The sequence below is a fragment of the Pimephales promelas genome, chromosome 3 (assembly GCF_988280905.1).
Source record: "Pimephales promelas chromosome 3, fPimPro1.hap1.1, whole genome shotgun sequence".
In the NCBI taxonomy this organism is placed as follows: domain Eukaryota; kingdom Metazoa; phylum Chordata; class Actinopteri; order Cypriniformes; family Leuciscidae; genus Pimephales; species Pimephales promelas.
The window spans coordinates 18,601,872-18,618,261 of NC_142771.1; the positions used below are offsets into that span (position 1 = coordinate 18,601,872).

The 16,390-nt window shown below is 35.6% G+C and overlaps 2 protein-coding genes across 2 annotated transcripts; both read left to right on the forward strand.

Annotated features, from left to right (window-relative positions):
* The first annotated feature begins 686 nt into the window (after positions 1-686).
* Positions 687-5,560, forward strand: cdipt (CDP-diacylglycerol--inositol 3-phosphatidyltransferase (phosphatidylinositol synthase)). Its single transcript, XM_039685794.2, has 6 exons — positions 687-846; positions 1,726-1,860; positions 1,946-2,099; positions 4,136-4,217; positions 4,365-4,446; positions 4,616-5,560. Exons 1-6 carry the CDS (start codon positions 804-806, stop codon positions 4,759-4,761), a joined length of 642 nt encoding a protein of 213 aa, XP_039541728.2. The 5' UTR covers positions 687-803; the 3' UTR covers positions 4,762-5,560.
* A 389-nt stretch (positions 5,561-5,949) lies between these two features.
* maza (MYC-associated zinc finger protein a (purine-binding transcription factor)) lies at positions 5,950-15,980 on the forward strand. Its single transcript, XM_039685785.2, has 8 exons — positions 5,950-6,997; positions 7,166-7,319; positions 8,388-8,761; positions 9,487-9,848; positions 11,218-11,281; positions 12,237-12,408; positions 13,546-13,974; positions 15,106-15,980. The coding sequence occupies exons 1-7, from the start codon at positions 6,962-6,964 to the stop codon at positions 13,872-13,874; spliced, it is 1,491 nt and encodes a 496-aa protein (XP_039541719.1). The 5' UTR covers positions 5,950-6,961; the 3' UTR covers positions 13,875-13,974; positions 15,106-15,980.
* The last annotated feature ends 410 nt before the right edge of the window (positions 15,981-16,390 follow it).

The following is a 16,390-nucleotide window of genomic DNA, read 5'->3' on the forward strand; positions in this document are numbered from 1 at the left end:
TAGAGCTATTTTTAGTCCTAGTCAGCAAATTACTTCTATTTATTGGATATTTTGCGGTAATATAAGGTTTTAAATCTATTTTTCTGCCGTTCTTGTTGAAATGCTGTTAAAACGGCTAAACAATACAGTTGGTAGCCTACAAGCTAGAAAAATTTCTAACCTGATAAGTATAATAATTTTAAGAATGTTCCCTTTTTTATCAACCTTACTTGATGAATAAAACTTAATAAAATAATACTAACTTGACAAAATAAGTACCCCATATGCAGATTTATTTAGTGATGACTGATAAACTTAAAAAATGATCGTGATTTTAACGGTAAAATACTAAAAATGCCTCGGTAAACAGCTGTTAGTTTAAGTTTTCTATATAATCTGTAAAACCTAAAATGTTGTTTCCGTATTTTATTTGTCGGTAAATTTAACGGATTTTTACAGTGTATTTCGGCAACCACTGTTAATAGATGAGACAGATGGATAGATCAAAATTATGAAAGTAAGACGGTGAAGCTGTTTAATATGCTGGAAAAAAAAAACTAATGCTTTACTAATTACGTTTTCATTGCTGTTATACCACTGTCACAGTGCTGTCAGTGACACACAGCTGATTTGGGGTCAGGCGTGGGCCGTGGCACGTGATGCTTTTGGTGTCACCGAGCCAATTAAAGGGGAGGATTCCTTTGACGGCGGGCGTACGCGCTTACATGACATCATGACGCCATGCGCTACACGCTCAACTACAGGGAAATCGAAAGCTAGAAGAGACATTTCAGGGATCCGTCCAAATAATAGCACTCGTTACCATGGCCGAAGAAAATATCTTCCTGTTCGTCCCGAATTTAATCGGTGAGTCAATCGAACTAAGTTTTAACAAGCGCGGATCGTCAGCACGCGACAGAGTTTGGTACACGTTTTACCGCGGCTGCCTTACTGATAATAGTTATTTCGTTAAAAACGTATACATACATGTATATAAAGGTCACGAATATCCTGTTTAAATGTGCGTAGAGTCTGTACAACTGTACTAGCGTCTAGTCTGCATGGTCGTTGTGTTTTACAGTGGTTGTTTTGACTTCCTGCGGATGCTTGATATGATGTCACTGCAATGCACTACGAATCCCATTTAATACGGCAAATTAATCCACTAATAGTTCTGTCAATGTAGTATAAAGATTTAAAGTCGACATGAAACACAAATTCACCCTTTGTTATACATGTATGTTTCTTTATAATTTGACTTCGTAAGGTTTATTTAAAATGTTGCCAATGTTGCCCCATTATGCTATAGTGTAAATACCGTAAATACAGGTTGAATGGGACACTTTTTTTCAAAATGGGAAAAAGTGTCCCAATCAACCTGAATTTACTTCTGTCTGCCTCCACTTTAGGTGCAATGCACACATCTCAAAAACAACAATCAATATTACCTTCTTTCCCTCTTGCAAACATATCTTCTCTGGTGAAGTTTTTTGACCTGTGAGCTGGACAACCTGTCTCTTACATTTATCACAAAAATAGCAAATCACAACAATCCAATCAATTTCCACCCTCCTTTTTTTCTTGTTCAAGAAGCCGCATCACTCAGACATAGGCTACATCAGGATACGGAAGAAAAGACTATTGCTACTTCTGTTTTATGCCAACATATATTCATAGTACCCATGTATGCGTGTACTCTACTCCTTTATATGTGCTTTCTTTGAATCTTTTCCACACTTTCAATAGGATATGCCCGTATTGTCCTGGCTCTGGTATCCTTCTACTTGATGCCCTGCTGCCCGGGTCCAGCTGTGTTTTGTTACCTACTGAGTGCCCTTTTAGATGCCTTCGATGGACATGCTGCCCGCGCTCTTAATCAAGGTAGTGATCTGCAGCTCTGTGTTGTATGTTATTTCTCTTTTTGTGCTTTGCACACTCTTTGTACCCATCCCTGCCTTTTCCTTAGGTACAAAGTTTGGTGCCATGCTGGACATGTTGACTGACCGTTGTGCCACCATGTGTTTGCTGGTAAATCTGGCACTGCTGTACCCATCCTACACTTTCCTGTTTCAGCTCAGCATGTGTTTGGACGTGGCCAGCCACTGGCTGCACCTGCACAGGTGTGTCCAATACTGTAGTTCATCCAATAAAGGCATAAGGTATTAGTCTTTAAAAAAAAAATGCATTTTTCCAACTTCTGAACTTCAAGGTCATTGTGTTTTTTGGTGAACACCTTGAAATAAGGTCTGTGGTTGACCAGCTCAAGATATTTAAACATTTTATACTACATAAAAAACATAAGTAATAGAACACGCATGATTTAAAAAAAAAAAAGCTTTAAAATCTCCTGTTCGAACTCGATCATCAAAATGAACAAATCTTTTTCCGAGTCAATTCGTTCATTTCGTTCGTTAAATGAACCAAATGACACGAACAAAGAAAAAAAGATTTGTTCATTTTGATGAATGAGTTCGAACAGGAGAGTCAGGAACGCGCATCACAGAACAGAGCAAGGCGACCATTTGAGCTTATAACACTAATTTTTTTTTTTTTAAATGAGTGATCGTTTCGTTTGATAAGACCTTTATTCATCGTCTAGAGTCGTTTAAAGCCCTTTGAACAGTTTGCAGTTTGAACTGAAACTGTCTTTTGGACCTTGAACCATTTGGTTACCAGTAAAGTGAACTACTCCTTTAAAGGATAACTCTGGCGCAAAATGAACCTTTGGTCTAATTACACATTGCTACCTAGCCAACTGTTATCTGAGATTTGTTTTCATGATTGCCGAATGTAAATAGTTTTATCTCTAAAAACAGTTTAGCCTATAACGCTAGTATAATGCTAGTATATAGGGCATAGAGTAATGACAAATAAAAATCGCTTGTTCAGCCTATGCTTGGCCTGAAATCCATACTGCTGCTCAATCAAAATATTATATTTATTAATAAAACTATCCAACCTTTTAACAAAACGTTTTTCCAATATTTTAGAGAACTGTGGCAGAAGCGATACAGGTCTATATTTTGATAAATCATTTTTATTACCTGCTTTAAACAAAGGTATGACCTTTGCTACCTTCATCTGGTCCGGGAATATTCCCGTCCTAAATGAAACATTACATACGTGTGTTAATGGTTTAATAATCTCTTCTATGGTTTCTTTCACTAAAGACATATCTATTTTATTGCAATCTTGTGATCTCTTACTTTTACAGTTCAAAACCGTTCCCCTCACTTCAGATTCACAAACCTCACTTAGATACAAACTTTGCAGATTGTTTTCAATTAATTCATCCAATCCATTTTTCTCCTTTGGTTCAACAATATCCCTTGCGAGATTCAATCCCACATTAACAAAAAAATCATTAAATTCTTCAGCCACATCTTGTTTCTTATCTATGCACCTATTATCTTTTATTATAAATTTAGGATATGCATCTTCATTGACCTTCTTTCTTATTAAACCATTTATAATTTTCCACGTTCCTTTCATATTTCCTTTATTTTCCTCTAAACAACTACTGTAATATGTCTCTTTCCTTAACCTAAGTATTTTCGTTAGTTTATTTTTATATGCCTTATATTTAATTTCCGCTTTTTCCGTTCTCTGTTTTAAGAAGACCCTATATAGTGTATTTTTCTTTTTACATGCATTAAGTAACCCTTTTGTCATCCACGGTTTTTGTTCCCTCTTTTTCTCAATGTACATTTTTAAAGGACAATTCGTTTCATATAACTTTAAATAAATATTCAAAAAAGAGCTATACGCTTCATTTGCATCATTAACATAAACACTTTCCCAATTACATCTTGATACATTTTCCTTAAATGCTTTCAAGGTTACAGGAGTCCTCAGCCTCCATTCTCTATTCCTCCTTAAAGGTGCTTCTTTATTTAGTTTACAATTATAATAAACAAAATCAATAACCAACACTTATAGATTATGTAATGCATTTCAGAACATTAGAATATTATTGTACATACAAATAGTAAGAAATATATATTTTTTAAAAACTTCATTGATCTCTAGAATCCAATTTTATAATATAATATATTGAATGTGTTAATATATTGTATTTAATTGAAGTACCTCTGTGACCTACATAAATCGTTTTAATAATACGGGTTTGTCTTTTTTTGTGATTCTTTTCTTCCAGTTCCATGATGAAGGGAGCAACTAGTCACAAAACCATTGACCTCTCTGGAAACCCCATCTTGCGGCTCTACTACACATCCAGGGTAACATCCTAGGCTAGCTCACTCTCATTCATTCACGCAGTCCAGAAGTCCCATCTAAAACTTAATGGGTTGTTCTTAAAATATGCATGATATCTAGTGAAGTTCACATTTACTGGCTGTTCTGACATCAGTGTTTTTTTTCCCCAGCCGGTGCTGTTTTTTATGTGTATGGGGAATGAACTGTTCTTCTGTCTGCTTTACGTAATGTACTACATTGAGGAACCCCAGGGTGAGAATCAGCAGGCTCTTTCTGACTGTTGCTTTATTATTTCACTATTGTCCCTCTTTCCTTTTGTCAGTTTTAATCATTGAAGTAGTGTTGAATTCATATGTACACACTTACATTTGACTAAAATATTGTTTGCATCATATTTTTGAACGACTCTCTTTCTGTCCAGTGTGGCTGCAATGGCTGCTGGGAGTTTGTGCCGTGGTGTCTCTGCTGAAGTCTGGCATAAGTCTCCTCCACCTCATCACCGCCTCCCGCAACATGGCTGCTATCGATGTGGCTGACCGTGAGAGAGAGCGGAGCAAAGCACAATGATAGATGAGAGGATGCACAAACCAAGAAAACGGAGACGAAGGGAGAGAGAAGATGATGAGCAGAAAAGGTGTTATGAGATCATTGGCAAGCTTTACAAGTATTGATGAGAATGAGATCATGGAAATCAATCATGGGACCATGCAAAGTCTCACTGAGCATTTATATTTATTTGAATATAGATTATCAATGGTATGATACCAGGGGAAATACCTTACGAGTTTCATCCATATTCCTGTAATTCTAGTTATTAGTCATTCCCATTTCTGTTGATATTTATGTCATCTTTGGGGTGTCTCATGATTTTTATTTATTTGTTTGATTGTTTTAGTTGTTAATTGAATAATCGTGCATATTTTTAATAGGATTTAGAATAGCTCTGCTGTTTAAAAGCTACATTTCCAAATAGCATTCACATAAAAGACAGAAACATTCCACACTTCAACTGAAAGTCAATCGAGTGTCACAGTATTTGGTGTTGGTTTTATCATCAGATTTTTATCATTGTGTGGCATTTAATTATTTCTGTAAATGAGCCTGTTTTTTGTTGTAGGTCTATCAAAGGACATTTATCTGTTTGAATATTAGTTTGAAGAGTGTGGAAACATTATATTATATTATTATAAGTGGCTCTGCCATTAATTTTGTCCAAAGCCTTCTGAATGTATTATTGGGCTGTGGTAGATACTGTTTTAGAGCTGTTGTTATATAAATGATCAGAATTTTGAGAGTTATACGATTGTGGAGAAAAGTATTTTGTACTGTAACAGATGATTTGACAATAAAGTCATCCTGACACCAATATGCAGCTGTCATTTCTTACAAACTGCTACTAATGATATTCCTGTAAGCCCAGCAAACACAAAACGTTCCCCTTTTTTGAGTTTTAAGGGCATTTCGCATTTAATTTAACATATTATGTCTGATGTTTTTTTTTTGTTTTGTTTATTTTCATGACTCAGTGCACGTCGAAGGAACGTTCTCTGAACCATGACGCGAACAACGTAAATAAACGTTATATTTCCAGACAGAAATGTGTCTGAAAAGGCGCTGTTCTGAGAGAGAAAAAAATATATTGCACAGGGAACCAAAAAAAAAATCTTTGTTTGGGAGTGAGTCTGATATATGTGTTTAATCCCATTGGGCGCTTACAATTACTATCGGCAGTGATCTAGAGCCGCTTATTTACCGCAGCTGCGTCTGCGTGCGTCTTTGCCTTTAAGGACCTGCGACATTTTTCCCCCATACGAACATCCAGTTGTCTACCACAGATAATCTTGGTGTTGTAGACACTTAGGTTTCAGAAAAGAATGCGCTGATGGTTTCTTTTAACTGATCTCGATGTTTATGGTGTAATTTGCGTCGGCCGAACACAAACGTCGAAGGGGCGCGAGAGGACGACACCGCGCTCGAGAGCATCGCGTGGAGGAGGGGACGAAGACACAAGAGGGGGTGTTCACTCAAAATATACTATCCCTTTAAAACAAGGGGGACACGGCGGTGGGGGAGAGATAGCGGGGCAGAGAAGACGGGATAAAAAAAGAAAAGGAAGAAAGAGCGAGGGTGGGAGGGTGAGAGTATTGCAGGGAAAAAAAGGAAAAAATGTCATCCTCTCGATTGAAATGCCGAGGCGGAGCTATGGACGAGGACCGGTGAACCGCTCGCTAGACACGAATGAGATTTGACGCAACGCCGAGGCTCGCGCAGACGCCGCTCGGGCCTGGATGGAGAATCTTATAATAAAAAAAATGATGGAAATATTTTTACCAACGCCATGCTACCGCTGAGAGCAAATGAAACATTAAACTGCCATTATAAGTGTATGATCTTTGCATGAATTATTGCACATCGGTCTAATTAATAAGAAAACATAAAAATGCAGAAATTCATTTTATAAAATTTTAAGCATGGTTACTGTTATGTGGCAATGAGGTGTTAATAACAGGGACCGTGACTGACAGCTGTCATTTCTTAATGTTTTTTTTTTTAACATAGTGTAAAATTGATATGAATTTATGACTATCAGAGTAATTTGCGTTCTTTCACTTTTTAAATTTCAATAACGTGTCTTTCCACATATGGTAGTTTTACATTTTAAATACAAAGCATATATACATGTGATACAATAGTGGAAGAAGTCGTTCATTGTGGGGGTAAAATCGACAAGTTTATTTTAAACGGCATCTGTCCTGTTCTTCACGTCATGATGGATGCAGCTTGGAGCAATTTCCTCTTTCAGGTAAGACAAAGATTATATGTCATATAATCATGTTAATAGCTATTTTGTTATTTCATTAAAATTCATGTCATAATAGATAGCATTTGTCCATAATGCCACCGGTGTATTTTCATTCACAAGTAAAGGCAAAAGAATGTTTAAAATCTGTGATTTTGCCCCTTCTCACAGACAACTCCGCCTTCACAGTCCCAAACTGACGCGACCCTCCAATCAGATCTTCTCCCGGAGCTCACGGATCCTTCTCAGGACCCGCCCCCTGAGCACTTAGCCACGCCCCCATCCACGGTGGACACAGCAGCGCTGAATGAGGAGCCTGTACCGGGTGAGGGAGGGGCAAAAGAGGACGGTGGGAAGGGAGAAAACGAGGTTAGACTGTTTGTTGTTGTGACTTTAGTGGCTGCCGGAGATTGGAGAATAATGTACATGGGTGAAAATGCTCATGGAGCCATTGATTTGCATAAGGTTGGAATATTATTAAGGATGCCTACACAGTTTCTCTCCTATAGAGTGCTACAGTTGGGTTCCGGCAGTAAATCATCATTGATTTCGAACAATAACTTTTAAATCTTTTAAGACCATCAAAATCCATCCAGAATCCATGGTATTTGCTTCTTCTGAAGCCGCCAACCCACATTATTCTTATTTTAATTTTAAAATAATTGTGTGTAATGGTGGAATTCCCAGAGGAAAAAAAATAAACCAATCAGAGAGTTCTGAGCACTGCGAATGACATAATCAACTAGATTTCTATTCTATTAAAAATTGGTAATTGAAATAAAGCCATATATATATATATATATATATATATATATATATTAAATGAAATAATTAAAGTTAAAGAAATGTTGGAAAAAGCTGACATACAAAAATGTATAAAAATAAAACTGATAAATGAATAAGAATAAAACTGGGAGGTTAAAAATCATGTTCTGGGGGGTAAAATCATAGTTTTTAGTTTTTACCCAGAATGCATTTTTAACAGGAAACTGGAGCTGGTTGGTTTGGTTCAGTCTTTGAAGTCTGTACTGTACTGCGAATCTTTTTCTAATCCATTTGTTGAAAATACTCTAAAAGCAAGAGAAAGATAAAATACATTGATAAAGCATTTTTTGCTCTCAAGTTTGATGCATTAGTGCAACAACAACAACAAAAATCCATCCAGTTTTTGTCAGTAAGTGGTGAGAAAGAAACTGGAGAATGAAATTGCTCATGTGATTTCACATCTTATTTTAATTACTGCCTGGAAGCTCTTAAGTATGAACTCTGAAAGGAGCATAGTATGTTTTTGAGTTCATTCCTAATCCTAGCCTAGGTGTTTGTTTGGAACAAATTGACAACACCTGTGTATGCATAGCATGCTGAAAGTGTCCTTTAACCTTCTCTTTCCCAGTGAAGCCAGTCACGCGACCAGCCCGGCCTGCACACATCTGCTCCATATGTAATAAGCAGTTTAAGAACAGTTACAACCTGCGGCGTCACCAGTCTGTCCACACTGGAGTGAAGATGAAGGACAGAGCCGCTAGAGAGAAAATAGACGGAGAGAAGGCTGGAGCACGATTGGAGAGGCAGACCATCCCCCTTTCTCTCCTCCAACTGTCTATACCTGCCTCCATACCCACGGCAGTCGACCCCATGGTCCATCCTTCCCCAATCTGCAATCAGCAGGTAGAAACAGTCGCTGTATCTATCGCCCCGGCAACGGTTGCCATGACAGTGAACCAGCCCCTCCCTACTGCAGTGGTGGTTACTGGGACAATGGTGCAGGTTGGGTTGATTTGTGTCTTTTGTTAATACTTTGCATACCTTTGCTGCACTTCCTTTGTTTATGCTTTGACTTTTCCCCCTCATGCCATTGTCTCTCATTTTTAACTCGAAGCTATTAGGCAGTTTTCATAAATTAAAAAAAAAAAAATAGGATTTTAAATGATCTAAACAAATGGTTAGTGAAACAAGGTGCTAACCATTTGTGAAAGACAGTAGGTCAAGCTAAATTGTATAGGAGCTGTTTTATTTTTCAATTCGGTTTATATGAGATTTGATATTATTGCAACCAGTTTCAGTTATTCCAGCCTTTACGGTCGAATGGCTTATTTTAGATAGATTAATAGTGTCTCATGACACAAAAACATGACATTTATGACTCTCAAATAGTAAATGGGACACTCATTTTTCTACTATTCATGGAAAGTGCCATTTAACATTATTTCATCATTTTTTTTCTCTCCCGTAATGAACTAAAGTAGCAGTTTCAAACATTCTACCTCCCCATTCCCAAGACTCAGAAAAAATCAGGCTAAGACGTCAGCAGTTGTGTAACATTGTCTCATACCTGCTTTTACCTCATTTGTTAAACACTTACAGTCAGTTGGTTAGTAGGTCAGCAAACACTGTGCTTGTTGTACCTAGAAGACACTGAAAGATTTGCTGTGGCTCTCAACACAAAAACGTCAGTGCCATAAAATCTGAAATTCTGTTTTACTGTTTTTCAGGCTGGACCAAATTGCAACATCAATGATAACCTAAGTAATCCCACCCCGATTCAAATATCTATCCCAATAACAAACCCGTTACCCATCAATCCAGCTCCTATTCCTAATCCCAACCCCAACCCCAACCCTAACCCCAATCCAGTCAGGAAGAACCATGCCTGTGAGGCATGTGGGAAGGCGTTCAGGGACGTGTACCATCTTAACCGGCATCGGTTGTCCCATTCGGATGAGAAGCCGTATTCCTGTCCAATCTGCCAACAGCGGTTTAAGAGAAAGGATCGAATGAGTTATCATGTTCGGTCACACCAGGGAGGAGTGGAGAAACCCTACGTGTGTCCGCACTGTGCCAAGGGCTTCTCACGGTAAGAGAAAAAGCTTTGCTCTCCTGCACACTAGTTGCATAAACATACTTCATCCATCAGTGAGCTGAGATTATGAGGACAAACTGTGTATCAGGCCAATCCACAGCAGGTTTCAACAGTATTAGAGCATTATACTGCAGTTCTGATAGTGGTCGAGGACTCGTGAGTGTTTAACTGAAAGCTATGGAGAAATGACCTAATTACTAATTTGAGACTGAAAGTAGGTTAGTGATGAAGAAAAAAAATGCCCTGTCTGTATTTATCAATCTGTCTCATGTATTTCAACACACATCTACATCCATATGCAGAGATACAAGATGTCGAGCCAATAGTAAAAAAAAAAAAAAAAAAGATTTAGATTGGTCTCATTTTCACTTGACCTTAGGTGAATAAAGTAACATTACTGTTTGTAATGTTTTTTGAAAGAAGTCTCTCATCAAGAAGGCATTTATTTGATAAAAAAAATATTGTGATAAAAACAGTAATATTGTGAAATATTATTAAAATTTAAAATAATGTTTTTCTATTTTAATACACTTTACAATGTAATCTATACCTGGGATAGCTAAGCTGAATTTTCAACATCATCACTCCAGTCTTCAGATTCTAATATTATGACTATAAATATTTCTATTTTAAATAAATTCTGTTCTTTTTAACTTTTTATTCATCAATAAATCCTGAATATATATAGCAGCACAACTGTTTTCAACATTGACAATAACTGAGCATCAAATCGGTATATTAGAATGATTTCTGAAAATTGAATGTTAGTCCTGTGGAAAAAAATATTTCTGAAGGATCATGAGATACTGAAAACTGGAGCGATGATGCTGAAAATTTAGCTTTACCATCACAGTAATAAATTACAGTTTATAATATATTAAAATAGAAAAGAACTATTTTAAAAAATATATATTTTTCAAATAAATGCAGCATTGGTGAGCATGAGAGAACATAAAAACATAAAACTGTTAAAAACATAAAACTTAACTTAACAACTACAAACTTAAAATATATAAATACTATAAACTACATTATATTATATTGTATTATATTATATTATATTATATTACATTATTTGTATGTATTGTAACTACTATAGTTTCAGCAGCTCATCTCAATTTGAGGTCACAGGTTTGATTCTCATGGTGTGCAAATGCTGATAAAAAAAGACGGTTTGGGTAAAAGCATCTGCTACATGAAAATATGTATATAATTAACAAAAACAACCATCCTGCTGTTTTAAAGGAGCCCTGATGCTCCTGACAGATCTCTGCTGACCCTCCTCTAGTTCATACAGAGATGAAGTGCAGCATGCACACACACACACGCTCAAGGGTCTGAGCCCTCTCTCTGTCTTCTCCAGGCCTGACCATCTGAACAGTCATGTGCGACAGGTGCACTCTACAGAAAGACCCTTCAAATGTCCGGTAATACAGCTCTACTCTTCTAATCTCTCTATCTTCCTCTCTCTATTTTTCTTTCTCTTACTCTTTATCACTGTCTTTAACATCCTCTTGCATGCTCTATGTGACTTTAATTACCTCTAATCTTCTTTAAAGTCTATTCTCAGACTTTAAAACAAAAAAAGTGTTAATTTCTTTTAATTTCTATCATCGAATAATGATGTGTTATTTTGATCTCCTATTATCTTTTATTATTATCATATATTTATTAAACAAAACACTTTTGTGAATGTGTATCTTTAACTAATACTGTAATATAAAACTACTGTTAAAAAGTTTGAGGTCGGTTACTTTTTTATGTTTTTAAAAGAAGTCTCTTATTTGCAAGGTTGCATTTATTTGACTAGTTATTATAAAATAATAACAGTATTATTGTAAACAATATTAAATAATACTACAATTTTAGAAAAAACTTTACTAACATTTTTTTATTACTAACATTATTATTCAGCATGAAATTGATCAGAAGTAACAGAAAAGGCTTTTTTACAAAATATTTTTCTAATGCATGTTTGTTTTTTACTTTTCATAAAATAATCTTGAAAAAAAAAATATATATATATATATATATATAAACCTATTTTGGAAGGGTCATGTGACACTGAAGACTGGAGTAATGATTTTTAGATACAAATAAATGTATCCTTGCAAATCCTAGGACCAGAATATTATTTTAAATGATCCTGCATGTTTGTTTTGGCTCTTTATCAAACTTCAGGCCATTTTATTACACTATTGCAGAGCTCTTACACATGCTTCTCTGCTCATATATGTGAAGACGTGTATGTGGGCTGCAGCCATGTGTCTGGCAGTGTGTGTGTCGAGGATGAGTCATGATGTGCGTGATGAATACGAATAGGGATAGAGCTGGAATACCAAAATGAAGATTGTGTTTGATAAACCGTGTTTGTTTGTGCAGACATGTGAATCCGCGTTCGCTACTAAAGACCGGTTACGAGCTCATATGATCAGACACGAGGACAAGGTTCCCTGCCACATCTGTGGCAAACTTCTCTCCCCTGCTTACATCACAGATCACATGAGGGTCCACAACCAATCACAGCATCACATCTGCCACCTCTGCAACCGCAGTGAGTCATTGATTATTTCATGTGTGGTTACCTTTTATTATTATTATATTATTATCTGTTTATTTCAATTGTTTGTGAATATGTATCTTTAAATATGATGTAATACAGACAGCAAACATTTGAGGTCAGTAATTTTTTTTTAAATGTTTTTGAAAGAAGTTTCTTATTCTCTGCATTTGCATTTATTTGATCATAAATTTAGTAATGTTTTACAGTAATATCGTGAAATATTGCAATTTAAATGAACCATTTTATTATATGAATATATTTTAAAATGCAAAGCTGAATTTTTAATTATTCCAGTCATCAGTGTCACATGATCCTTCAGAAATCATTCTAATATGATGATTTTCTGCTCAAGACACTTTAATTATTATTATCAATGTTGAATACAGTTGCGCTGCTTAATATTTATGTGGAAACTGATTCTTTAATGAATAGAAGGTTAAAAAACAGAATTTATTTGATTATAAATATTATAAAATTATTTTCTTTTGATTAAAACATTTTTTTTAAAATCTTACTGACCTCAGGCTTACTGGTAGTGTAAACATTAAGAACATGACAAGTCAGATATTAATTCAGTAACTGGTTTCAACAAATAATTTACTTTCAATTTGTTTAATTTTAACCTGAATTATTAAAACAACTCAGCCATTTGCTTGTGAATTTGACTATGTTGGCTGTATGTGTTTGCAGGCAGCCAGTGACCTCTTAAAAGAAAGACATGCTGACTATTTATTGTCTTTGTATTGTTTCAGACATTTTTTATCTCTTCAAACTTAATTCAGACCTTAACTTTAAATTAATTAACAATTTATCGCATAATATTTTAGTATGGCTCTGTTGACTGAATCATTTGGCTACTTACTCTTTAGTTTAAAAGACTCATATGAGCTGATCCTTTTAATTAATTATTTTTAAAAAACTCAAATGTTTTATACTCTGTCATGGGAGTTTAAATAAATCCAAATTAAAATGTATAGTTTGGGCACTGTTGTTCATTTTGTAAATTAATTATGTTATAATGTACCAAGTTAGGAAATCATACAGTTCCCTGTATGATTTACAGCACTGAGAAGGTGACAAGTGACAACAATTACATTTTTGATAAAAACCATCCTTGTTTCCCCCTAGGTTTCACCACTCTGACATACCTGCGCGTCCACGCTCAGAAGCACCATGGGCAAGAGTGGAAGGAGAGTGGGGTCGGCCGTGGCTCAGGCCCCGGCGGGGTGCTGTTATGCCAGCTGTGTGGGGTACACTGCAAGACGCCTACTCAGCTGCAGGGTCACATGGCCACGCACGCCAACCAAACGGACCCCAACGTTCCTTGCCCCATCAGCAGCAGCAGCAGCAGTTCAGTGCAGACAGTGGGCACAGACACTCCTGTTTCCAGCGCTCCAGTCACAGTTGGGCTGCTGGTGACTGACTGCTCCAGCATCGCTCCTCAGAGCCACAGCTAGCCCACAGCACACCACGAGGAGGGAGGGCGGGATGTATGAAGCGGGATTAATGGGTGGGAGGGGAGAAAAATGTGCAAGACGATGGGCCTAATATGGACAGGTGAGCAAACGAACTAGATTGATATATCAGATATTCACAATATATTTGCAATGATTTTGCTGCCACATAATTGAAAGATGCAGAGATTTTAATGCAATTTTAATTTGCCCATTCATTTTCCTAAAGACTGATTCCTGATCTCTGCTTGTCTTCCAATTAGTGGATGGTTTATTATTCGTATTAAGTTTTTTTTTTTTTTTTTTCTTTCTTTCTGTGAATCAGTTCAAACTGCCATTTAAATTAGGGATGCACCGAAATGAAAATTTTGGCCGATACGATAACCGATAACGGTAATTATTTTTATTTGAAACCAGATAAACGATATATTGGCCGATAAATCTAAATCCAAATTTTGATTTAATTTTTGAGAGCCTGATTACAAAAACAAAAGTTTCACCATTAAAATCCATGTCCCAAGCACACAATAGTAATGTTCGATATGACAGACTTGCACAGCACATGTTGCATTTAACTATCATATTTCAAGTAATTCAAAACCATCAGGGTGAACAGTGCGCATCTGAAGTGTAATAAATGTAAAAAAGGGAATAATTCATTATTTATCGTCTTTAATATATCTGCAAAATGTTCTTATCGAGCCAATAACGATAACATTAAAAATGAACATGATCAGTACCAAACAGTAAAACAGTAATATTGTAAAATATTATTAGAATATAAAATAACTGTTTTCTATTATTATTAAATTTGAATCTATTAAAAATGTAATTCCTGTGTTGGTAAAGCTGAATTTTCAACATCATTACTCAAATTTACATTATAGAAATCATTCTAATATGATGATTTGATGATCAAGAAACATTGAAACAACAGTTGTGCAGCTTATTTTTTTGTAGAAATTGTGGAAATATAAATAGTAATAACATGCCTTTACTGGTCCAAAATGGATCATTTGAATCCCCCACATTTCTAGCCACTGCAGAGAAAATGAATAAATATTTAGATATCCATTTTTAGCTATATCACTCAGTGCTAATGTTAAGTGAGAAAAAATCGTTTTTTGTAATTTATATTGTCCACGTTTAATGTCATTTGTTTATTAATAGAGAAATGTGATTGTATGAAATCAGCATTACCAATTAAGCGTCACCTGTTTTCTCACTCCACAAGGATTGCCATGGAAACCTGCCCCTCCCTCCCACCTCAAATCTTGCTGCCACTGTGCTAGACATGACCGACCCTCCTCAAAACAACTGTAACTTTTGAATGAACTCAAGAAACACGAACCTGATTCACCTTTATGTGCAGACCGAGCAGTAAGTCTCGCTGGATTGCGTATTCTTTGATCTGGTCTAATGTATACAGTCTAAAGGAGCCTGCGAAGATCTGATAGACAACTGGTTTGGGTGTTGCTAGATTTTTCTTCTAAGTCCCATTGGAGAGATCATGGGTTTTAAATGTAGGCTGTTATTAAGTGCTGTCCCAGTTCATTATTTAAAAAAAAATCCACTGTTGAGGAATGTAGATCACTGAGAGGAATCGACACATTATGCATCCCAAACCATTTCCTTATATTATAATGGCTCATATCTACATGATCTTGAAGTTTAGGAAGAGATGCATTTTATAAATGAATTCAAGAGATTATTCCATCATAAATGATCTTGACATGAATGACAACATTTAAGGGGATCAAATATAGTGCAATTTCCTCTCATTTAAATGTGGTCACAAGGACAAAATATTTATTTATATTTGCAATGTAAATAGTATACGTGAATACTAAAAATGTGTCTATTGTTCATTGCCTCCTTTGATATTTTTCTCATTGATATCGATATATTTTCTTTTCTTTTTTTTTTGGACTCAAGACGTTAAACAAATGTAACAATGTTGATTATATTGAATAAGATCTGTAACCTATGTTTCCAATTCTGTTTGTGTTGATGCTAGTTTAACGCCAATATGTGTTGGTGTCGATGTGCTCCTATCCTAATTAATCTATGTATTTAAGAACATGCACCTAATTATACTGAATTTAACTATTGCTGTCTCACTTGCTTTATTGAGATATAATGTGTATGTGCATTTATCTATCTATAAAAATGGGGTGAGGGGTGATTCTTTTGAAAGAAAAGCAGGAAATTTTTCTAATACGGTACACAACTTAATACCATTTTTTTTTTTTGTAACGCGAACTATTAGATATAATGATATAACAAAATAATGATTTAATAGAATATAAACAGCTAGTTTTGAAAACATCAAATGTCTGTCCCACAAATTACAACAATTAATATCAAAAGTCATCATAATATTTTATATATTTAGCTTCAGTTTTTAGTTTTAAGGTTTCACAGACAGGACTCTGTGATTCACCTTTACTGTGAAACCAGCGAATTTATATTTTAAGAACAAATATTAACATAATCGGAAATTAATAAATTGCATGTAA

Coding starts and splice junctions, on each gene's coding strand:
- cdipt (XM_039685794.2), top strand. CDS start 804: ATGGCCGAAGAAAATATCTTCCTGTTCGTCCCGAATTTAATCG. Junction 847..1,725: donor GTTCGTCCCGAATTTAATCG/GTGAGTCAATCG, acceptor CACTTTCAATAG/GATATGCCCGTATTGTCCTG. Junction 4,218..4,364: donor GGCTCTACTACACATCCAGG/GTAACATCCTAG, acceptor TTTTTTCCCCAG/CCGGTGCTGTTTTTTATGTG.
- maza (XM_039685785.2), top strand. CDS start 6,962: ATGATGGATGCAGCTTGGAGCAATTTCCTCTTTCAG. Junction 7,320..8,387: donor GAATGAGGAGCCTGTACCGG/GTGAGGGAGGGG, acceptor TCTCTTTCCCAG/TGAAGCCAGTCACGCGACCA. Junction 8,762..9,486: donor TTACTGGGACAATGGTGCAG/GTTGGGTTGATT, acceptor ACTGTTTTTCAG/GCTGGACCAAATTGCAACAT.